A 22,069-nucleotide genomic window follows, 5' to 3' on the forward strand; every position below is an offset into this window, starting at 1 on the left:
TTTGTTTGTTTGTTGGACCCAAATGGTTAATAATTCTTTGCTTTTTGTAGGCTAAGGAGACGCTAGAAAAGCTGAAGGTGAAGGCAGCTTCGACCCTCCAGCCCATGCATGCCTACGAAGAAGGCCTTTCAGGTAGAGGCCCTTTCGTCGACCCTGGAAACCTGGTGTTCAAGACAAAGAAGGAGCGGCAGCGGTCCCGGAACACTCGAAGCGATCACTCGTTGCCAGCCAGGCCCAGTCTGAGATGAAGCGATCACTCGTTGCCAGCCAGGCCCAGCCTGAGATGAAGCAATCACTCGTTGCCAGCCCGGCCCAGTCTGAGATGAAGCGATCACTCGTTGCCAGCCAGGCCCAGCCTGAGATGAAGCAATCACTCGTTGCCAGCCAGGCCCAGTCTGAGATGAAGCAATCACTCGTTGCCAGCCAGGCCCAGCCTGAGATGAAGCAATCACTCGTTGCCAGCCAGGCCCAGTCTGAGATGAAGATGCCAGCGGAGCCATCTTGGGAGCTCGCTTTATGACCGTCCTCAGGATGGAAGTGGAGCAGATGACCTGGCGACTCCACAACGCAACTCCAGCTTGGCTGACGATGTCGGAAATACCACTATTCAGGCCAGCTCTCGGCGAGTTTATCCGGGCTGGCAGGGAAGCCATGTCAGTTCTTCTCTTGCGGAAGATAGGAGGTTCATGGAGCAGCTCACATTAAGGAGACAGGCAGACACTTACAATAACACTCTGCAAGCCCAAGCAAAGAGCTCTGAGATGTGACTATATACATTGTGATTCTTTGAATTTTTCTTGGACTCTTTCTTGGATTTGTCGTAAGTATGTGATTATCATAAACTTGTGAATATATTGTGTGTGATTCCCTATGGATTGTTCTTGGACTATGTAAGTATGATTGTTCTTAATAAAAGAACTGTATCATTCTATAACATAGAAATGGTTATCTTAACAAAAGAAAGGTGTATGGGATGGAACTGAAAGAGTAAAGTGAGGTCATTCTGCTGATCTAGTTCATAGCTAAAGAGCACTTTGTGTTGAAGGCATGTTCCTTGCAAATCCACACAATATAGGCACAGTTTTTAATACTGATGGAGTTCCCCTCCACAACTCATCCAAGGTGAAGCTCTGGCTAATATTTTTGGCCATCAATGAATTTCTTCCATCTCAGAGATTTGCAAAGGAAGATCATGGAGAAGGCAGCCATGGTTTAAATGTTCAAATCATTGGTGTTCATCTGGTGACCTTTGTAAGAAAATGGGGATCATTGTGGAGTTGGAGTTGCTTCCTATTTGAGGACAATGCACGGCAGAGGAGATGTGACAAGCAGTATCTCAGCTTGTAAGAAGTTCGAATGAACATTTGTAACATCAAGCTGGAGGGTGTACAGCAAGAGAGGACAAATTTCATTTACAATATGAAAGATGGATCCACCAAGTGTTGGGAAGGTTTATGGAAAATGAAGAATTGCCAAATAGCAGGACAGCCAAAGCCTTTGTCCAGTGTCACAGCAAGTGGCATGAATAAGAGGTCCTAGCAGGCATTACTCTGTTAAGTAGATCAATTCATATGTCTATAGTTTATTCAAATGTTATTGATGAACAGTTAATAAGTTGATGCTGAACAAGATTTATCACCATCATCTTGAGAATTGCGAAAAAACAGACGATGAACCTGTAAAACTTCATATATTCAGGCCAATTTTCAAATGAGAATTCAACATGGATTTTGTGAAACCAAAAGAGGATCGATGTGACAAGTGTGAGGAATATAGAATAGCCCAGTCATAATCTTGTCACAGAGGCTATGGAACCAGATTATATTCAGCATAGGGACTCGAAAGACGCAACTCGACTTCAAAGAAACATTGACAGAGAGAATGGCTTGGCTATTGAGTGTTTTGACTTACTGAATATTGTAAGTTACACAAGGGCGAATATCTCAAGTTTCTTTTACAGACATAAGTTATCAGTCTATAATCTCACAGCCCACTGTTCTGTGGATTTGAGTGCCTACTGTGCTATGTGGCATGCGAAGCAGACTGTTCTTTATCTCTTCAGTGTATCACGTGAAAAATACTAATTCTTTTTCAGAAGAAGTCCTCCTTGGGGTACATATAAGCATTAAAATGTCCATTTTAATTGCCTACTACAATATTTCAATGAAATATTTTACAAAACAAAAGACTTGGTTTTGTCTTGTGAGACCACCCCTACAGGGCCCCACTACAGCCAAGAGCGGTAACTCTGGCTGCTTACCTCATACCACACTTTACCTTACTGAAAATTACCTTACTGAAACACAGTTTGAATTATCACAGAGGCATCAAGCTGTCTCTATTTTTTTTAGGGGTTAATCTATGCTAGGATAATCTATGCTAGGAAAGTTTAACTAGTCTGGTGGGCTAAGTAAGATGAAAGTTAATTCCCAGCCCTGATAATGTTTTAGGTCAATGCTGTTGTGTTGTGTCTGCAACAGTTACAATGGTTACAAAACAGTTTGTATCTGTTGTAGGAATATGGAATGACATCCAGAGATACAAGGCTACCACTTCCTGTTGGAATCCAGATGTCATCAGTGATATATCTGATGGGTCATGCTACCAACAGACGTACAATGATGAGGGGTTTATGGCAAATAATCATAGTCAGAATCTCACTGTTGTTTTAAATACAGATGCTGTAAACTTGTATTCTTCTTCTAAAACTGAGCCAATATTCTTGGCAATAAATGAACTGAGTCCTGAGTTGAGGTTTGCCAGAGACAACATGCTATTCGTGGCAATCTGGCAGGAGAAAGGAAAGCCACCTTATAGACAGTATATGCAATGCTTTACCCAGGAAATGAATTCTTTGTACCATGAAGGCATTGATCTACCATGTGAAAAGGGAGCTGTAAATGTCAAACTGGCAATTACATGTGGAATAGCAATCTTCCGGCCAAGGCAGCACTTCTTGACATGACTCTGTTCAATGGATGCAATGCCTGCATAAGTTGTGAGGAACCTGGAGTGCAAGTCAAACAGGGCGAAGGGACATCCAGATGCTTTCCTTATCGTGAAGAAGATGGTCGCCACCCACAGAGAACTGTAGAAGGTGTTTGGAATTGCATGGATAGTGCAACTGACAGACATCAGAACAAAGGATTTAGAGATACATCTGGTTTGAATGCCCTTTGCTTTTGACTAAGTGCAAGGTATTGTTCCAGATTACATGCACAGCATTCTGTTAGTCATTGTTAAAACCCTGCTTAATAAGTGGCTTGCTCCATCTGGCATATTTTGGGGGAAAAGATATAAGGAAATCTCCCAAAGGCTGCAGACAATAAACCCCCTGTAGCTATTGAGAGACTTCCAAGAAATCTGGAAAAACACTTTAGCAACCTAAAGGCCACTGAATTGCATGTTCAAATGGATTTCTGAAAGAACCATATCTGCTTAACCTTGCTTGCTTGTCAGAAGGTATATATATATTCTTCTTGGAGATTCCATTAGTCAACAGGACTTGAACAGAGCTGACCTTCATAGAGTTGTAAGGACAGGATACCTGTGGTCTTAATGTCCACAATGCCGGGAGCTCACTTGGTGCTGTATGTTCGTATGTGGGGCCCAAAATGGTCATGCAGATGCTTCCCATTAAAAGACGCCAATGCTATGCTACTGCAAGCTGTTCATGGCACAGGATCAGTGCTCCAGCAAGTCATGCGCTGCAGACAAGCCAGTCTTGTATACGACAAAAGGGTATACTCCCAGGACATAACACTTCCTGGAAAGTTTCCATCAAGGCTGACAATTGTTCATGTGCTGGTGCCTCCAAGGAGTTCAAGCCAGGCGATATAGAGGCGTACATCATCGAAGACCTCAACATGTTCAAGTAGAAAACCTTGAAGATATCAGAAAGGTAGACAGAGTGGTAAGAGGCGGGAAAAGGTTCTATGCAAAATGCTACTAAGGAAGGCAAAAAAGACAATGTAGCATTGTAATGTATGAAGAGAACTGTTTCAAGAAAATTGGATCAATCACCTACTTTGTACATCTAAAAAACAAAAATATTGTACAGCTGTAGCTCCTGTTCAACGTCATCAGGAGGGTAAAATATTTGCAAAGCATTTGATTCCTGTGAAAACAATTCCAATGCCATCCAAACTTGTGGAACTGGATGCGCTGGTTGACACTTTGGCGTTCATCAAACCAAACAATTCATCCACTGGAGCATTCATTGCAAAATTCCCCAACAGACATGGCCATTCAGTTTTCAAGTACAATGTGTATTTCTTGGGGTTTTTTTGCACCAATTCAGGAGGGGCATAAGCATTTCTATTTATTTTTATTTTTTGGGGGGTGGGGGGTGGAAAAGAGGTAAGATTCAGCAATGTGTTTGTTACCTTACAATGCTATATCTTGAATATGCTGAATTATGAATTATCTTATTATTTTATTTGTTTTTACATGTTTAATGGTACGATGGGTCAAGCGGATGGAGGCACAGGATCAATTCCCAGGGATAAATAATCAGTTAATTGGTCTAGTGGCAGGAATAAAAGGTCCTAGCAGACATTACTCTGTTAAGTAGATCAATTCATATGTCTATAGTTTATTCAAATATTATTGATGAACAGTTATTAACTGTTACCAGCCATTGCCTATTGATGTATTAACTGTTACCAGCCATTGCTATTGATGTATTAATCTGCCTGTGCATTTGATAAAGATTTTGTGGCTCATTGAAAGAACAATTGAACAATGGAAACACTGAGTCATTTAATTATCTTATTTGGGTCTAACAGTATTAGCGTATACATATTAAATGTTAAATATATCATAATATGTGTTGTGGATCACTAGGGAATAGAAAAGAAGGCCATATGTTTATATTTGTATTACTTGCTGAAATATTCATTTACAGTTTTAAACCAAATGATTCCCTCCCACAAAAACATTCACCACACACTGTATTTTCAAGAGGAGATAGACGAACAGCATAAGATCGAAATTAGAAAAACCCTGCAGGAAATCACTCATGTGAACTCACTGGAAACTTATGATAAATTACAGGAGAAGCTGAAGATGCATAGTTTGTGTACTTCAGGCTTTTTCCAATATTTTGAAGACAATTGGGATCAATGTCGAAGCAGATGGGCCTTTTACATCCACCAAACACTGCCCAATTTTGGCAATAAAACTACCAATTATATTGAAAGTTTCCACCAAAAACTGAAGGGCAGTCTTTCGAAGAATACTGTTTTGGACAGGTGTCTGAAGTTCCTGTATGAGTACAGTGCATTTAAAAGTGACCAGAGTTCTACAAAGGCCATTGATTCGATGACCTCTCAGTCATATGATCTAAAAGAATGATTGCCAATTGTTGACAGACTGAAGTGCGCAAAACAGTTCTTTATTATAAATTAATATGTCATTATGGAATTATTTTTACCGTTATAATTTCTCATAAATATAACATATACTTTATTTAGTTGTCGTGTGAATGACAGCATTATATAAATGATAAAAGGACTGTCGTTCATATAACAGACATATATACATGGCATCGTCTTGTCGTGTATATAAGAGCATACACAATGTCATGTACATAGCTACAGCCTTTTGTTATTATGATTTCCGAGTGCAGTATGGTACAGCTGTCGTGATTGGTTGGCTGATTCCTTTGGGGGCCAATGGATAATGGTGTAGCTATTTGGCCAGGGTCAAAGGTTAGCTCACAGGGTATATAAGGGTTAGTAACACTCACAGATGTTACTTACTTCAGGCCACCCTGACATGATAGTAAGTCATTTACTGGGAGGTCATCCTCCTTTCCCTTGTTGTTGTTTATTTCTGGTAGTTTGTTAGCATCGATTATAATTAAGGGGTTGGAGGAAAATGTAGCAACCAACCACTTCAAAGCATGTGTTTGTATGTTTATAAGACACTGTGGCATCAGTGACTCCACAACCTGACAACCTGGTAAAGAAGAACATGCACCAAGAATAATCAGAGAATCTAGACATTGAACCACACTGTTCTTACAGATGATCCAAATGTGTATCAGTGTACCATAGATGGCTGCCAAGGATATCGGTATCAAGGTTCACTTTCATTTCAAACTAGATTATCCAGAGAACCCAGAAATATCTGTAATGGGAGATACAGCAGTAGAGTTGAAGTATCTCCCCAAAAGAAAGGTGTATGGGATGGAACGTAATGGGAGATAGAGCAGTACAGTTGAAGTATCTCCCCAAAAGAAAGGTGTATGGGATGGAACGTAATGTGAGATACAGCAGTAGAGTTGAAGTATCTCCCCACCAAAAAAGGTGTATGGGATGGAACTGAAAGAGTAAAGAGAGGTCATTCTGCTGATGTAGTTCATAGCTACAGAGGACTTTGTGAAGAAGGCATGTTCCTTGCAAATCCACACAATATAAGCTCAGTGTGTAATACTGATGGAGTTCCCCTCCACAACTCATCCAAAGTGAAGCTCTGGCTAATATTTTTGGCAATCAATGAATTGCCTCCATCTCAGATTTGCAAGGATAATATTGTGATAGAAGTAATTTGGCAAGGTAAAGGTAATCCACCATTTGTACAATATCTGTATGCATTTGGTGAGGAAATGTGTAACTTGTATGAAAATGGAACATCAAACCAGCTTGCTGCTGCTTGTGAACCTTTGTTGTGAAAACAGCAGTTTTACTTGCAACAATGGATCTTCAAGCCATATGTTTTATAACGATAATGCTTAATGGCAGCCTTGGATGCAGTACATGTGAAGAAGGAGAAATTGTAGCTCATGGAAGAGGGTATGCTAGTCACTATCCCTACAAACCACATTTGGAAAGACCTGATAGAAGACAGTCTGATGATATCAAATATCAGAATGGACCCGAGCAACTAGAACCAATCACCTCAAACTATTGTTGGCATTGACAGAACCTGTCATCTACGCTATGGTCTGATGTTGTTGATGGAGTTGTACTGGATTATGTAACAGGGTTGAAAATATGTAGTAGTTTGTATTCATTTTGGTATTGTTTGGTGATAGGTTTTAATTATAGACTTTAAAATATTGTTAATTTCATAATGAGGTGAGACCCTCAGTACCACTCGTTTGGAGCCTCGCCACCTATGTAAGCATAGCTTACAGTTCATATTTTCTACCAACTGTGCTGATTGACTTAAAGGTTTACAAAGAAGCCTTACAACTTTCCTTATTGGCTGCAAGTTGCAGTTTATGCTTTTCACTCAAGGCAAGGTGCTCAGTAATTTCATTCTGGCTGAAGCACATTTATTTTGTCTTGAGGAAAATTAAGGTTAATTTTATGAATTATTATGTATTTTAATACAGATAAAAGTACAGAAATATTTCAATTGGTGAATGGTGTTTTAAAGTATTATTATTGGATGTATGATATGTAATGCTGAGATAAAATACTTTTCAATATCTAAGTTATGCATTTGTGTGAAACCATAGCTTTGAAAGTAATTTGTATTGCACTCGCTATCATGATGTATTTTATCCTAGTGTTTTCTCATAAAATACAGTTGGTATTGTATTCATTTAATTATACATTTTTGTAGTATTTTGTATAGCATTCATATCTTTGATGTCGTGTTTAGATACACAGACAGACTATTGATGGCGTTCTGTTAAGGAAGCAGAGGACCATTTGATTCAGCCCATAGGTGGTAATGATGTATATTTTGGTAGTTTCTATCTACAATACTATTTTCCATAATTAAAATAATTCTGTCACTTGAGTATTTATTTAATGTTTGGGTAATATGTTCTTTATTTCAAGGGTAGTTTGTATTTAAATGTGACATAACGTGTAAACCACTAATTAATTAATAGTTTCAATCTATAAATCTCACAGTGAGAATACTGTTATTAGTTGTGTGGCCTATGTAAGACACATATACATTTATCATTAAAATGTTGCAGAAGTGATGAGTGTGATAGTCTCATCAGGGCGAGGGGCCCACGCAGGTCATTCATCTTGATCTTGATGAAATATGAACACCGCCTAGCTTTCAACACATGCAATAAAGAACGATGCCCTACAGCTTGACCTCAGTCATTTCTGGGACTAGTCTGTTTACAACTACATGCATCGAGTCCTCGCGCGAGTTACCAAGAAACTATTGTACATGTGGTTGTCGCCTACAACTAATGGAAACCCTATTTTGAAGGAAAAGACATTACAACTATTTCCAACAAGCTGAAAAAGATTTGCCCACCAGATTATCCTGAGTGCTTACCAAGAGACCTCGAGAAGAATTACAACCATCTACAAGCAACAGAACTCCAGGCACGGTTGCTTCTTTAGTGAGTTCTGTGTTGGAATGGTATTTTGGATGATGTGTATTTGAAGCACGTTGCTATCGGTCTGCGGGAACATATATTCTCCCTGGAGACAGGATTACCCAGGTACATCTGGAGAGAGCAGAGACACTGCTTGAATATTGTTACTCCAGTTTGGTGAACTCTATGGAGAAGGCAGCTGTGGATTAAATGTTCATAATATTGGTGTTCATCTGGTGACGAAATGGGGACCATTGTGGTTTTGGAGCTGCTTCCCATTTGAGGATATGAATGCTGACATTTTGAAGACAGTACATGGCACAGGACCAGTCAGTATCTCCACTTCAAAGAACTTCGAATGAAAATTTGTAACATCAATATAGAGGGTGTCGACCAACAGGGGACAGATTTAAGTTACAATATGGAACCAACAAGTGTTGGAGAGATTTATAGAAAATGAAGAATTGCCAAATAGCAGGACAGCCAAAGCGTTTGGCCACTGTCACAGCAAGTACACAGAGAGAGATTTTGAGTAACACAGATACCCAAGGCTTGTCAAGTTTAAGGAAACTGCACAGAGTTACACCAAAGTTTTACTCACAAGAGTATACATGCATGAAGAAAAGGGTGTGCTACACCGTGATATTATAACATCAACGGAAAATGACAGAGGTCATGAAAGAACAAGTAGGGAGCAGTCATATCTGGGTAATTTCACTTAACACATTCGTAATGTGCTTGTACCATGCTTGGCTTCCGCACGTTTCCATCGTTTGTATATATTCCCATTTACCATGCTGTTTGATGCCACCGTACCCCAGTACACGGGTAAGGCTAAACACTTCATGTTTGGTACTGTAACAATTAATATAGGTTTCTTTGGCTAATATTACTACTTTGCATAACAAAGTACTGTATCCGGTATATTTTTTTATACATACAAGTCTTAAAATAATCTACATCATACGTTTATCTTATCGAACAATCCTATCCCTCCTTACTGCCCACAGTACTTTGTCAAGCTATCCACAATGCATTCAAAATTCTGGTTTCTGTGTAATGCATACTGAATCTGTTTTCAGGGATGATTTTTTTGTTTACAAATCCCAAAAGTCTGTCACGATGGAATGACGTTGGCCCCACACTCGCCAGAGAAATGTACGGTCTAATCGTTTAACTGATGCTGTTAACAATAACAGATTACGTAAAATCTCTGAGAATTAGCAGCTTTAGATGTATATTGAGAGTTAATGGCCACAACTATCATGTACATGTAGCGACTCAGGGGTCAAAGGTTATCAACGTTAAAGCTGTATGCTGTTAACACTATGCAGGCTATTTAACTTGTAATGTCTTTGGGTTTGCTGCCATTTATCAATTAAATATTGCTAGACATTGTGTTAAAGAATTGGTGTTTTTGCAAGATTGCATTTAAAGGTGCAACTCTGTGATGAATTCACTTAGTGAAAGTAACCATTTGTGTTTTGCTTAATCTCTACAAGTAGTGTAGATTACCAATGCTCATTGAATTTTGTTGTTGTGTTAGGGCTTCTGTCAAGCAGTCTGCATGCTGCCGCCCTTACCCTTACCTAACCTTTCAAGTTCAAGTTCAACAAATAGACAGTGATAAAGCTGTAGACATGTGTTACCACTGAACCTGTGTACACATGCAAGAAGAAAAGGGTGTGCTACGCAATGATCAGGTCATGAGAGATCAAGTAGAGAGCAAGGCCATAATGGATGACATCTTGTTTTGAGTAAGTTGAGGAAGAGAGATTAATAATCATGAAGTAATCTCTCACATTTTGGACACAAGATCAGAGAAAAAGCGTAGAGTTTGATTCAGAAAAAAACCAGGGCAATCACGGATCTCAAGACACAGAATTACACCACATGGTGGAAATGATCAACTACTTGAGCTGATGTCTGAAGGATCAGTCTGTGGTCGTGAAGCCTATCACTGACTGTAAGTCTGCTGTTGCATGGACATGGGGAATCCTTTGCTAGAGTCAAAGATATGCCGATATTAGAGCTTGTTCTGCAATTCTATAATGTCAAAAAATCTACAGTGGTTAGTGCCGATGGGGCTATTCTCATACTGCAAAACGGAGATAAGCTTCTAAAACTGGTATATGCTTCTGCTGAAAATGAGTATGCACAGATTGAAAAAGAATGTCTCGCCTCAGTATGGGCTTGTGAAGAATTCTCACTGATTTCCTTAAACCTGATGACGGAGTACAAGCCATCTGAGATTCAGCAAGCTACAAAAAGGGACCCTACGTTTTAACCAGTGATGAAGATGATGTTTGTAGAGATGGGAGAATAGGGACAATATCTAGCAGTTTATCATAGTTTTATATTCAGATTTTACAGCTTTAGACTGTAACACCCATTTTGGGCATATTTTGGATTATAAAATCCCATGAAAATATTTTGACAATAAAATAATTTCATCATTAATTCAAATATAAGAATGGCTGTGAAAGCATATTTTGTGATATTGTCCTCTGTTGTAAGTAATCTGATGCAGTGATCTGTTATAGTTTCTAGGGGAGTTTTGTGGATTCAAGGTACACTTTTTCGACACAATGTTGTGTCAGCTATGACTCGTATGAAATAATTTGGCAGTAAATGTATTTTACAGAACTGTCGATTCAAACATGCAGGAATTACACGTCATGTAAAACCCTGATATTGCCTATCGATGATAGATTCTCAGCCATATGTCTTATAATCAGGGACATACCACCTCACCTCACTACGTGAAGGTTGTTCAATATGCCATGGAACTGACAATATTCTACACAGAGAGAGATGCCATTGATCGAAGCGGATTACATCCTGGATAATTATCATGAGTAATGTATCTCTAGCAGACCCGGAAGGGTTGCTTGTAGAGACATCTTGGTAAACAGTCCCTCCTGGATTCCGCGATGAATTTCTAAGAATTCCGCGGCAAATTTAAGTAAATTCTGCATCCCATTTTTCAAAATTCTGCAAACTTCTGTGAACATAATTAGAGTTAGAAATTCAAATAATATTATTTTAAGGTGTTGAAGAAAATATTGCCTCATGGAAAAATCACCTTTATTCGTGAATATTTTGAAAATATCATTACAACAACTGTCTCAGTTCGTTTTTGTGTAACCAATTATACTTTTGACATTTACCCCTACTTTTTGTTTTGGTTGATAGTCAATCTGATTTAACTTTCAAAATAAGTAAATTCCACGGCAGAGAAAAAGGCAAATTCTGCAGGTATTCTGCATGAAAATGTGTTTTCCGTGGACCAGATGTTTTTCTGCATCTAAAGGTAATTTCCGTGATTTATTCTGCAACCGGAAAGGAATCCAGGAGGGAGTTAAACACTGGATGAACAAACAAACATACTTTGGTAAATACAAACATACTTAGATAAAATGACCACAAAGTCTTTCATACTGCTATAGCAAATGTTTCATGGCATGAATGATTAATAATAGTAACATAACAGAATGAGTGATTCTTGATATGTTTTGTGTAGTATAGAATTGTTTAAGACTAGCTTGTTTTCGTTCAGTGTGTAGTTACATTAATTATACACATACAACTCAAAACATCTAAGAACATGATATTTGCATTTGAGTATTGTTATGAAAAAATCAATATTCTTTCTCTTTTTTGGAGTAGCATATTTTCTTAAACAAAATTTGAAAGCTTGTTTATATACTGTTGTCAGTAGTTGGGAAATATGTAGAAAACAAATCCGTCATGACACAGAATGCTATACAGAAAGCCCCAGTAATCTGGACACTGTTAATACAGACCACCCAGTAATATGGACAATAACCGTCTGTATTGTCTACATATATAAAAGGGACATTATGCTGTAAGTTTTGTTAATTTAAGACCCCCACCCAGTTATATACACTATATGTCCTCATGTTAAAGACATGATATTACGCAGTTGCACGTTTTCATTATTCTGGAAATTTATTCATCTGAACAATATCACTGTGAGCCATGCTGTCTGGATTAATTGGGTTCTACTCTAAAAACCCTGATATAAATAAGACACAGACTTCCTGACATTTTGGTTATATATTCAGCATTGTTTAGCACATGTGTTCCAGAGACAAGTTGTAGACAATTACACTTGCATGGGATTTGAACCCACAGCCGATAAACTGTTCCTCAGGTGTTCTACATAGTCCACTGACCATTCCTTATGTAATGTCTTCATTAAATTAGCCAGTGGACTAACAGGACAATATAAAAATACATCTCATGTCTAATCTGTAAAATAGAATCTAAAATGCAGATTTCAGAAAACAGAACTTAAACATAACTCATTTGTCAGACATAACAATAAACTGATGCTGAAATAAACATGAAAAATTATTTCATTTGACTTTTATGCATGTTCTGATATGAAAGTACCATTCATCACTGACTAAAGAAAGCACTGAATCTCACATTAACTCTATTTACACATAAAATATACACCATATGCATATAATTCAATGGCATTGAGAGAATCAAAAAGGAAGTGTTCTGATTAAATGCTCATATTGCTAAAACTATCTGTAAACATCATATAAATTGCTATCACAAAATAGTCCATGAGAAAAACTTCTATGGATAAATTCTATACTTGATTTAGTAGCACCTCATGGTTGAAACAACAGACACATTAACACAACAACCGACACATTAACACAACAACATTATATCAGGATTAACAACAATAACTCACATATGTAAACAACAGTTATATCGTAGTGCCCAGAGTTGACTTGCTGTCAGTGGGAAGCACAGTGTCTAAGTCAGCATCTAAAGGATTTGGCAATTTGGCTAAGGGCAACGGTCAGTCACAGCAACTTGGACGTCCAAGTAAATAATTAACTTAATATATAAAATGCATGCTGTGCAAATCATTTTCATAATGCATCATCTGTTTTCATATTTCATGGTTAACATAAATAAATCAGCACCAATCTTGTAGAAAGCATTCTTAGTAAATACACCACTGTTGGGACATGGCTGGACCCATGGTTCTGATTAGAACTGGTCTTCAGCAGGTTGTAAAGAGGTGACTAACAGGATTGGTTGATGCATATCATTGAATCCCTGTTGCGTTGATCGATGGTCCAGATGTCAATCACTGGATTGTTTGACCCAGACCAGTGTGCGAAATAGTTTCCAAATTTTGCTAGCCAGTTGGCCTAGCTATGCCTGAAAGTTACTGGCACACAAAATAATTCACTAGTCCGAAATTTGACAGGGATTTCATCAATAAGCTGCGAATATGATTTAAAAGCGTGTTATAACTTAACAAGTTGGAGAGAGTGATATATCTACAAAATGACCCCATGAAAATTTACTAGCCAGTCTGGGCCAGTGACTGTGGAGACTTACTGGCCTGACTGGATTTTTACTAGCCACAAGCTATCAGGCCAGTGGCTATTTCACACACTGGTCCGGACTGAATTATTTACAGACTGCTGCAATATAGCTGGAATATTGCTGAGTGCAGCAAATAAGGAAGGTAGACAGGGTGGCACATGGGTGAGTGAGGTAGGGGAGTGGCGTGGTTTAACGTGCAAAACATGATACACAAAACATAGTTATTCACCTTGGTACAGTCAATGTGTACCTGGGATGCAATAAGATACATCGTATTGTACCCAGAGTTTCACATTTGTATCTCTTTGTAACTGGGTACTGACTCAAAAATACTGCCATAAACATGTGTCTAAATTGCATTATTTTCTGCTTAATGTGAAAGTATAGAAAAAGACAACGATCTAAAGGAGATCACTTTTGGTTCCACTGGCATGACTAGGTATTTTACACACTAACTTTGAAATGGTTGACAAATGCAATCACTTTGGTAAAAACTTCTCTGAAAAAGAATCTGAATACATAACACGTGTTACATAAATCTGAATACAGTATAAACATAGCTGTGTTGATCCACTGAAATAAGATTCAGAGACACATGTGTGTCTCCTGTTGTATAAACCTATGAGTGTCTACAGACTGAAGTACCCTTAACTCCGGTCCCTCCACCCTGGATGAGGCATCATCCGTCCACCATCAAGTCAGCACATTGGTCAGCCTGGTTTCCCGGAAGTCGTCACTGACCACAGTTTTGTGGCCGATGTCACCATAGTCATTAGGCGTCCATAACCGGTCATCATGTCGCCTGTACAAACAAAAGACACGTTTAGTATACACTTAGCAATTGGGTGTAGTTTTCTGGCTCTCTTAGCAATATTCCAGTTAGATCATGGGAGTGTAAGGGAGGTAACTCTAGTTACTGGTTGGGGGAATTCTAATGGTGCTGTAACTAGGAAGTAATGCTGAGATTGAATGTTCTGTAGGATATCTCTTATGGTTGTGAAAGATTGGTATTGATTGTAGAAAGAGCAGTTTCAGTGTAAATTTTAAATAAACAAGTAGTGTGTGCAGCTATTTGTAATAACCTTGTGCAACATGAAAAGACACAGTGCCATTTAGAAAGTGGTCAAATGCAACATATGTCATATTTGGGATTACACTTTCTTAGTAAAGTACAGATTCTAGTACTTTTGTTGGGTAGAGTCCTGCCTGGGATTCGAACCCACACCCTCAGAGTCAGGCACCTAATCGCCAGCACACAAAGTCAGACGCCTAGATCGTGCAGCCACCGCGGCTTCCACAAAAATGGAAGTCAGACAACTGGTAGTCTAGACTGCGGACTTTGTGTACCCCTCTCATAAGTGTTAATTGGCACGGCTCCCACGGCCAAAAGCTATGAAAATACACAATGCCATTTAGAAAGTGGTCAAATGTAACAGACAAAAACAGGTTGCACTTTTGCTCCTTATGAATTTCTATTAAATTGATATTGAGGATTTTGAACATTTTGAACAAAATTACAAAATACCCTGAAAATATTTACCATGCATTGGGTGCAGTTGGTATAGATAGTAGGTTGCACTCTGCAGTTTCAAGTTGCACCAGTGCAAGGTCTATATGCTTACATCAAGCCCTGCTGCTGTACGTATGAATGTGTTCGCCTGTGATAACAAGGATGCATATTCCTAAGCACAGTTGCTGCTGACAAGACACCAGTACAAGACACTAATACAAGACACTAGTACAAGACACCAGTACAAGCCACAGAGCAGAGCCGAAGAGAAACAGCATTTTTTGTGCCAAATGGATGAATCCTCTATGAAGCACTCAGAGACCAACTTACTATTAAAGCTGTTGACGAAGGCCAGTGCGGCTAGAGTGACTAGAAAGACAAGTCTCCATGCTGGACTGAGCCTCAGTCGCCCCACCCACTGCAGTAGCTTGTTGCTGACTCTCCGTAAAGACTTCACCAACTCCAGGTGGGCAAACCCTCGCCGAGCTGAAGGGTGAAAGAGGACAAACATACAAACATGCAAACACACAATATAAACAGCATGGAAAAACTGGACAGAAAGAAAATATGGACTGTTAAGATTATATAATGGGTGTAGATCTCACTGAAGATGAATATCACTTCCTGTTAATATGCCATAAATATGACAATCCTTGTGGTAGGGATGTCACATATTTACATAAGTTTCATGAATCGATTTTGTATACCTCTGTCCAAAAGCTGATACCATATGTTATGATTCGATACATCAGTTTCATGTGATACCCATGTTATGATCACCATACCTATTTTCGCGGCATTATTGTGTAAATTTAGTTACATTTTGAACATTAATATTTCATATTTTATAATTGCCCGTGAAAAGATCAACATTTTTTATTCTCAGACAAAAAACTTCTATTTTCCCATCTTTGTGCATGAAAAATAATTATTTATAACTCTCATAACATCAAAAAACATGATTGATACAATTGCAAAATGTAAGCGATACATAAACATACACAAACTGATACTTTCAAAACTAAATATGGATACAGTTTTGAATGTATCTATAATTGTATCGTCTTACAAAAAATATCGATGCATCGACGGATCGTGGCATCCCTAGCTTGTGGCCTCACAGTTTTATATCAATAATTTATCTGTCAGTCTGTGCTTCTGTCAGTGTAACTGCACTCACACAAACTGTCAAACATTTTGTTGACACTGGCCAGAAGGCAGACATTTTTTCATGTATTTCACACTGATAAGTACACATAGTACACAAAATATTGTTTTGTTAAGAAATCCCAATGTAGATTCTTATTCTACTCTCTATCTAGTATTCTTGAAATAGAGAAGTTACAAAACATTGTTACAAATACCTCTGGTTTCTTGTCGAGTTATGTTCTTTTCTTCTTCAGGCTCGGCAAGGGAGTGAGTTATCCCCCCTCTTGCTGTTTTTCCAGCATCTGAATGCAGCGCCCTCATGGGTGACAACATGGCGTCCTTCTCTGCATCACCGAGTCCTTGACAGCTGTCAACCAGTTGGGGGATGAGGTTGTAGGCACCGAGTGGAACCAGCACGCGCTGGACGTACAGCTTGACCACATCGGAGTATTGAGGGCATTGTCGATTGCGGTCCTTCTGCAGCCACGTTTTGGCAATGGCGTGACATTTGATGTATTCTTTCACTTTCACATGGAGGAGAAGACTGAAGAGCAGATATTTGTCATATAGTTAATATCGCTCTTGATATGGTGTTCTAGGCTGAACTGATCACAGATTGATGAGCAAACACTTTAATAACCAGGTTACCCCACCAACCCCTTAATGATACGATTCTTACAATTACAATCTCACAATAATCAATTCACCTGGCTAATCTCTTTAGTAATCCAAAAACAATCAACCAGCAATCCAGGTTAGAATTGGTCTTCAACAACCCATGCTTGTCGTAAGAGGCAACTAACTGGATAGGATGGTCATGCTCGCTGACTTGGTTGACACATCATAATTGCGCAGATCGATGCTCATGATGTTGATCACTGGATTGTCTGGTCCAGACTTGATTACTTACAGACCCCGCTATATATGACAATTAAACACACCACAGGATCAGTGGTGTGGTAATGGAAATACAGTGAGACCCCAGATACATTTGTTTTTGCGTAAATCGTCCGCATAACTGAATATCCGGATATCTGGATTTCTGCCATCCAGGCATTGGTGTTGAAACTGTAGCGAGCATACACTTCTGGTTTAAAATCACTTCCATAACAGCGTGGTCATTTGATTTGCAAATTACAGTTCACTCAGTGTCAAATAGGCCTACTAATCACCACCAATACCGTGCTGATCGGTCATTAATCAGGATTAGCAGACCTTGTCTCGTGTCAAGACACGTAGGACACTCGCGCTTCACTTCACACGATCGGTAGAAGATCAAAGCTTTGTGCGGATAAGTGAGTCAATTTTGCGTTGATTTAGCCGATTTGTTTGTAAAATTTACCGTCTGGAAACGGACACTGCATATCCGTTATAGACAGTGTCTTTCATAACGTAAGAGATTCAGGGATTTACGCGAATTCCTGCGTCCTATATACATAAAAATTGGCAATGGACGCAACACAATATATTAGCACGTCCACAGGGACTCAGAGAAAGTCTAAATATCTTTTGTAAAAATTTCAATCAAGTGACAATATGTTATCACTGAGTTTGCTACTAGCTGGGTTATGGTGTTCTTGCAATTTAGTTACTGTAACAATGTGATGATCATGATACACAATACACTAACAGTATTAATAATAATAATTAAGTGTCTGGGCCCCCCATTTTGTTGTCCAGGACCCCTGAAAATTAAGAGGATGAGTCCCACGGACCCTCAAATACAGGACTCCATGTAAATCCCTGTAGATTGTTTTTTTATGAAAATTGACCGGAAGGCGAGGTTTCCGGATATCTGGGGTCCGGGTATCCGGGGTCTCACTGTATATGTTAGCATGATGTTTAAATGTATTGAGCATGTTCACACCTTGGAATAATGCACAAAGGTAAAGACAACTAATTAACTGTGGAGTCAAAGATGTGTATGGTGGGTTTGAAATAAAGTATGCATAATGTCTTCAAACAATAACATGAGTGAATATAATTTTACGCTGTTTTTCAACATCCCATCTATGAAACATCTGGGGGCCATTAGAAATGGGCTTCACACATTGCATCATGTGGGGAATTAAACCCGGATCTTCGTCCGGCCAGGTGAATGTTGTAACCACTAGGCGACCCCACGTGACAGTTGAGTTTGAAAGTTGTTATTTTCACCAAAATAGGGGGTGTGGTGGGCAAGCGATCTAAGGTGCCAAGGCTGGTCATCCAGCGAACTTGAGGTGACGGGATCAAGTCCACCTGTGACCGGGTGTAAAAACCTTGGAGTCCACTTTGTGTGCAGACTCTTTCAGTGTTGTCACAACCTCTAGTGTACAGTACACAACCCTGTGCACTTAAAAGAACCCACAAATCCGTTGGTAAATGACCAAATGGTGGCCACATGAATAGTGCAAACACCTAGTTGCGGGTACAGCAACGTGCAGTAAACATGGATAAATTACTGTGACTATGTGTCCCAGTCCACCCAGCTGTGAATAGGTACCCTGTAAGGATGGGAAAGCCACATTAACTCAGTGCGCCTAAATGGCTGCAAGAGTTTATGATCCCCAGGGAGTTGAGATGGAAAAAATAGGATGTGCCATTGAGATTGACATCCAGTGATCGAGGGAAATACAAAGCACCTTTGAGCAGCTGAGCTGAGCTGAGCTGAGCTGCTGGATCTTGGTGCTATACAAATATCATATAATAAAAAATAATAAAATAAACAACTAAAAACTCACCACAATTGAATGATTCTGACAGGACAGTTATCAATGTTCTTATAAATCCTCTGAACGAACGGAAGGACAGCGTCCCACTGGTCCAGCTCGGCAAACGCTTGGATCGTAACGATACACAGGGAGTCCACATAGCTCTGGAAACTGCAAAACAACAAAATTAAAACTTGTCCTTATACATCATTTTTCATTAACTGACAATCATGAGAGAATTACCTGAGAGCAGTGTGTGAAAAGTTTCCAAATTTTGCTAGGCAGCCTGAAAGTGACTAGCCAACAAAATAATTCACTTGCCCAAAATTTGAATGTAGAAACTAAGCAAAATATTACAAAACGGTAAAATACCATCATTTATTAGGCCATAAGATTTAAAAAATTGTATTATAAGTTAACAAGTCAGAAGGAGTGATATATTTACAAAATGAACCCATGAAAATTCAATAGCCAGTCGGGCCTGTGACAGTGGAGATTTACAGGCCCGATTGGATTTTTACTAGCCATAGGCTAGCAGGCCAGTGGTTATTTCGCACACTGCCTAAGAGAGTGACAAAAAGCCGATGAAATGAGGTTTAATGTCACATTCAAGAGTACTGTACATAAATACTGATGTACATGTGTCCATGGAAATACCAGGCTGATGGGGTTAAAGCGACAATCCATGTTCGATTCCCCACATGGGTACAATGGGTGAAGCCCATTTCTCGTGTCCCCCAGCCGGGTGGAATATTTCTAAAAGCGGAACAAAACTAACCTCACTCACTCACCCACTGGGATACCATATGTATTGCAGTTAAACATGGATACCCACCGACATCCACAAGGTACTGATCTGACAAGTTGTTTGATCCCTTCAGTGCTGAGTGCAAGGCAGGGTAACAGCAACTTGTCAAGTGCCATCTTTAAAGAAATTTGGTATAAAGAGGCCAGAAAACTGAACCACTGACTAGTTTCTGTCTGGACTGTCCATGGAGGCAGTGTCACACATCAGTGAGTAAGGTTTTACCACGATCTTAGCAATATTCCAGGAATACCACAGTTGGGTACACTAGGGATGTGCTTCACACATTGTAATGGAGCCTAGATCTAGTAGCATGACGAACTGATGCTGTAACTACTACCCTGGTAGTGTTATGCATACTGGCCATGGTCTTGACGGAGGGCGTTCATTCAGGCTAATTCATCAACTTAGAGCTTAGATTCAAATTAGTGATGTCAGTTTGATCCTCCACGCTGCACAAACTGAATTTAAAAAAGTGCACGATTTAGCCAGACATATTCAGAATCCGAGTTCAAAACGAGGTTAACGGCTCAGGGTTTTTACCTTGCCTTCGTGTTCGAAAAACTATAAAAGTTAAAAACTGAAGTCAGGAAACTTAGAAAAGTAAGCTTTATAGAAGCTGGTGCACTTTCAGAAGTCGACAGTGCAATACTTTTTGGTGGATCTGTATCGTTCAATTAGCGACCAGTAGATGTCAGGAAAAGCGGCGCCAACACTAATTTGACCTAAAATTTAGCAGAGCGCCAATCGTACCTCGGTGTATGTCTAATTCTGTCAATTACTTCAGAACAATGCACCAAACATCTATCAAAGTCTCTGCACAGGAGAAGATCTGAAGCTTTTTCAACTGTTTGCTCTAAATCATGACCCGGTCCATGTCCCAAGTCGCCAGGGTCACTGTCTGAAGAATAAAACACATCACTATCTGGAGATTCGCGAACTCCACTGCTGCCTGCCGCCATGTTCTCATCAACAAGTGTTTTCAGAGTGACCTGCCCTTGTTGTGGAAGGCTGCACAAGTACCGGATGAAACCGTAAAATCCACCTTAATGGATAGGACAGCAAGAGTGCGATTGTTAAAAGGGGCGAGGTGATTGGTGATCAATAATGCTGTTTTATTGAAAATGTATTTATATTCGTCGAATATGACAGCATATGACACCTTTGTCCGGAAAAAACCCATTGTTCGGATACCAACCATATAGTGTGACAAATCATTTTCGAAAAGTTAGGACCGTTCATAATGTGTGTGTGTGTGTGTGTGTGTGTGTGTGTGTGTGTGAGAGAGAGAGAGAGAGAGAGAGAGAGAGAGAGAGAGAGATATCTAAGGGGGTGGGGGTCACCCATATTGTCTTGGGAGATAGGGGTGAGCAATTTTGTACATCAAAATATTAAAAAATTATGCTTAAATATTATGGGAAGGGGGAGGTGAGGTCATTGATTTTGTACATGATATGCAATGGGGAGGGGACTTACTTTTTACGTAAATTTTAGGGGGGTCATTCACATTGTACATGCTTCTGCATAAAAATCATCACACCCCCTTGCCATAATTTATGAACGGTCCCTTATCGCGTATTTTCCTCTCATATCTTTCATTTTCAGAGGCCGTACCTACCGTTGTCAGTAGAGACGCTACCCCAACTATACCGCGGAAACCCGGTATAGCACAATACATCATGCCCTCGCTATAGTTAACTATATTTTGAGTTTCGAACATATCCGTCTATCTACTATGTAATAGAATCTGCCTTGTTTTGTTTGTTTTAGTATCGCAACCCAGAGCAATATTCCAGCTTTATAATAGAAGGTTTGTAAATAATGGAGCGTGGACCATACAGTGCAGGGATTGACATCGTGGCCATCGATCTACGTAATTTGGCCACCGATGACATGTCAACCAAGTGTAGCGAGCCTGACCACCCGATCCCGTTTGTCGCCTCACAAGCATGGCTTGCTGGAGACTAATTCTAATTTTCACGGGGCTGTTGTTTCGTACACTTACTGCCTGTTCGAAACGTAACATAACATTTTCAAGAAATCTCCCGACTGGCCGAGTCTGGTTTTAATTTCTTTAAACAGTATTTCAATTATCCCTGAAACTAAACTTTGGTAGGGGTGAATCCTGAGACTTGAGTATGTTTCACGCCGCTTGTAGCAATATTCGAGAAATATCACCAGAAATGTAATTCACATGCGAGGAATCGAACTCGGGTCTGTTGTGTAAC

General features: G+C 39.4%; 1 protein-coding gene across 1 annotated transcript; it reads right to left on the reverse strand.

Annotated features, from left to right (window-relative positions):
- Positions 1 to 13,773: 13,773 nt before the first annotated feature.
- LOC124290394 (peroxisome assembly protein 26-like) lies at positions 13,774 to 20,803 on the reverse strand. The gene is made up of 5 exons (XM_046727099.1): positions 20,595 to 20,803; positions 19,067 to 19,207; positions 16,559 to 16,887; positions 15,525 to 15,680; positions 13,774 to 14,486 (listed from the first exon to the last, which is right to left on the reverse strand). The coding sequence occupies exons 1-5, from the start codon at positions 20,801 to 20,803 to the stop codon at positions 14,395 to 14,397; spliced, it is 927 nt and encodes a 308-aa protein (XP_046583055.1). The 3' UTR covers positions 13,774 to 14,394.
- Positions 20,804 to 22,069: the final 1,266 nt, after the last annotated feature.

This window comes from Haliotis rubra, unplaced genomic scaffold (genome assembly GCF_003918875.1).
Source record: "Haliotis rubra isolate DU_JTF1 unplaced genomic scaffold, ASM391887v1 Scf464, whole genome shotgun sequence".
Lineage (NCBI taxonomy): Eukaryota > Metazoa > Mollusca > Gastropoda > Lepetellida > Haliotidae > Haliotis > Haliotis rubra.

Bases quoted from the DNA above. Each gene is read 5' to 3' on its own strand.
- LOC124290394 (XM_046727099.1), bottom strand. From the start codon at position 20,803: ATGGCGGCAGGCAGCAGTGGAGTTCGCGAATCTCCAGATAGTGATGTG. The intron at 19,208-20,594 runs GTACGATTGGCG...GTTGTTTTGCAG, and splicing joins AGAATTAGACATACACCGAG to TTTCCAGAGCTATGTGGACT. The intron at 16,888-19,066 runs GTGAGTTTTTAG...TCTGCTCTTCAG, and splicing joins GTCAGAATCATTCAATTGTG to TCTTCTCCTCCATGTGAAAG.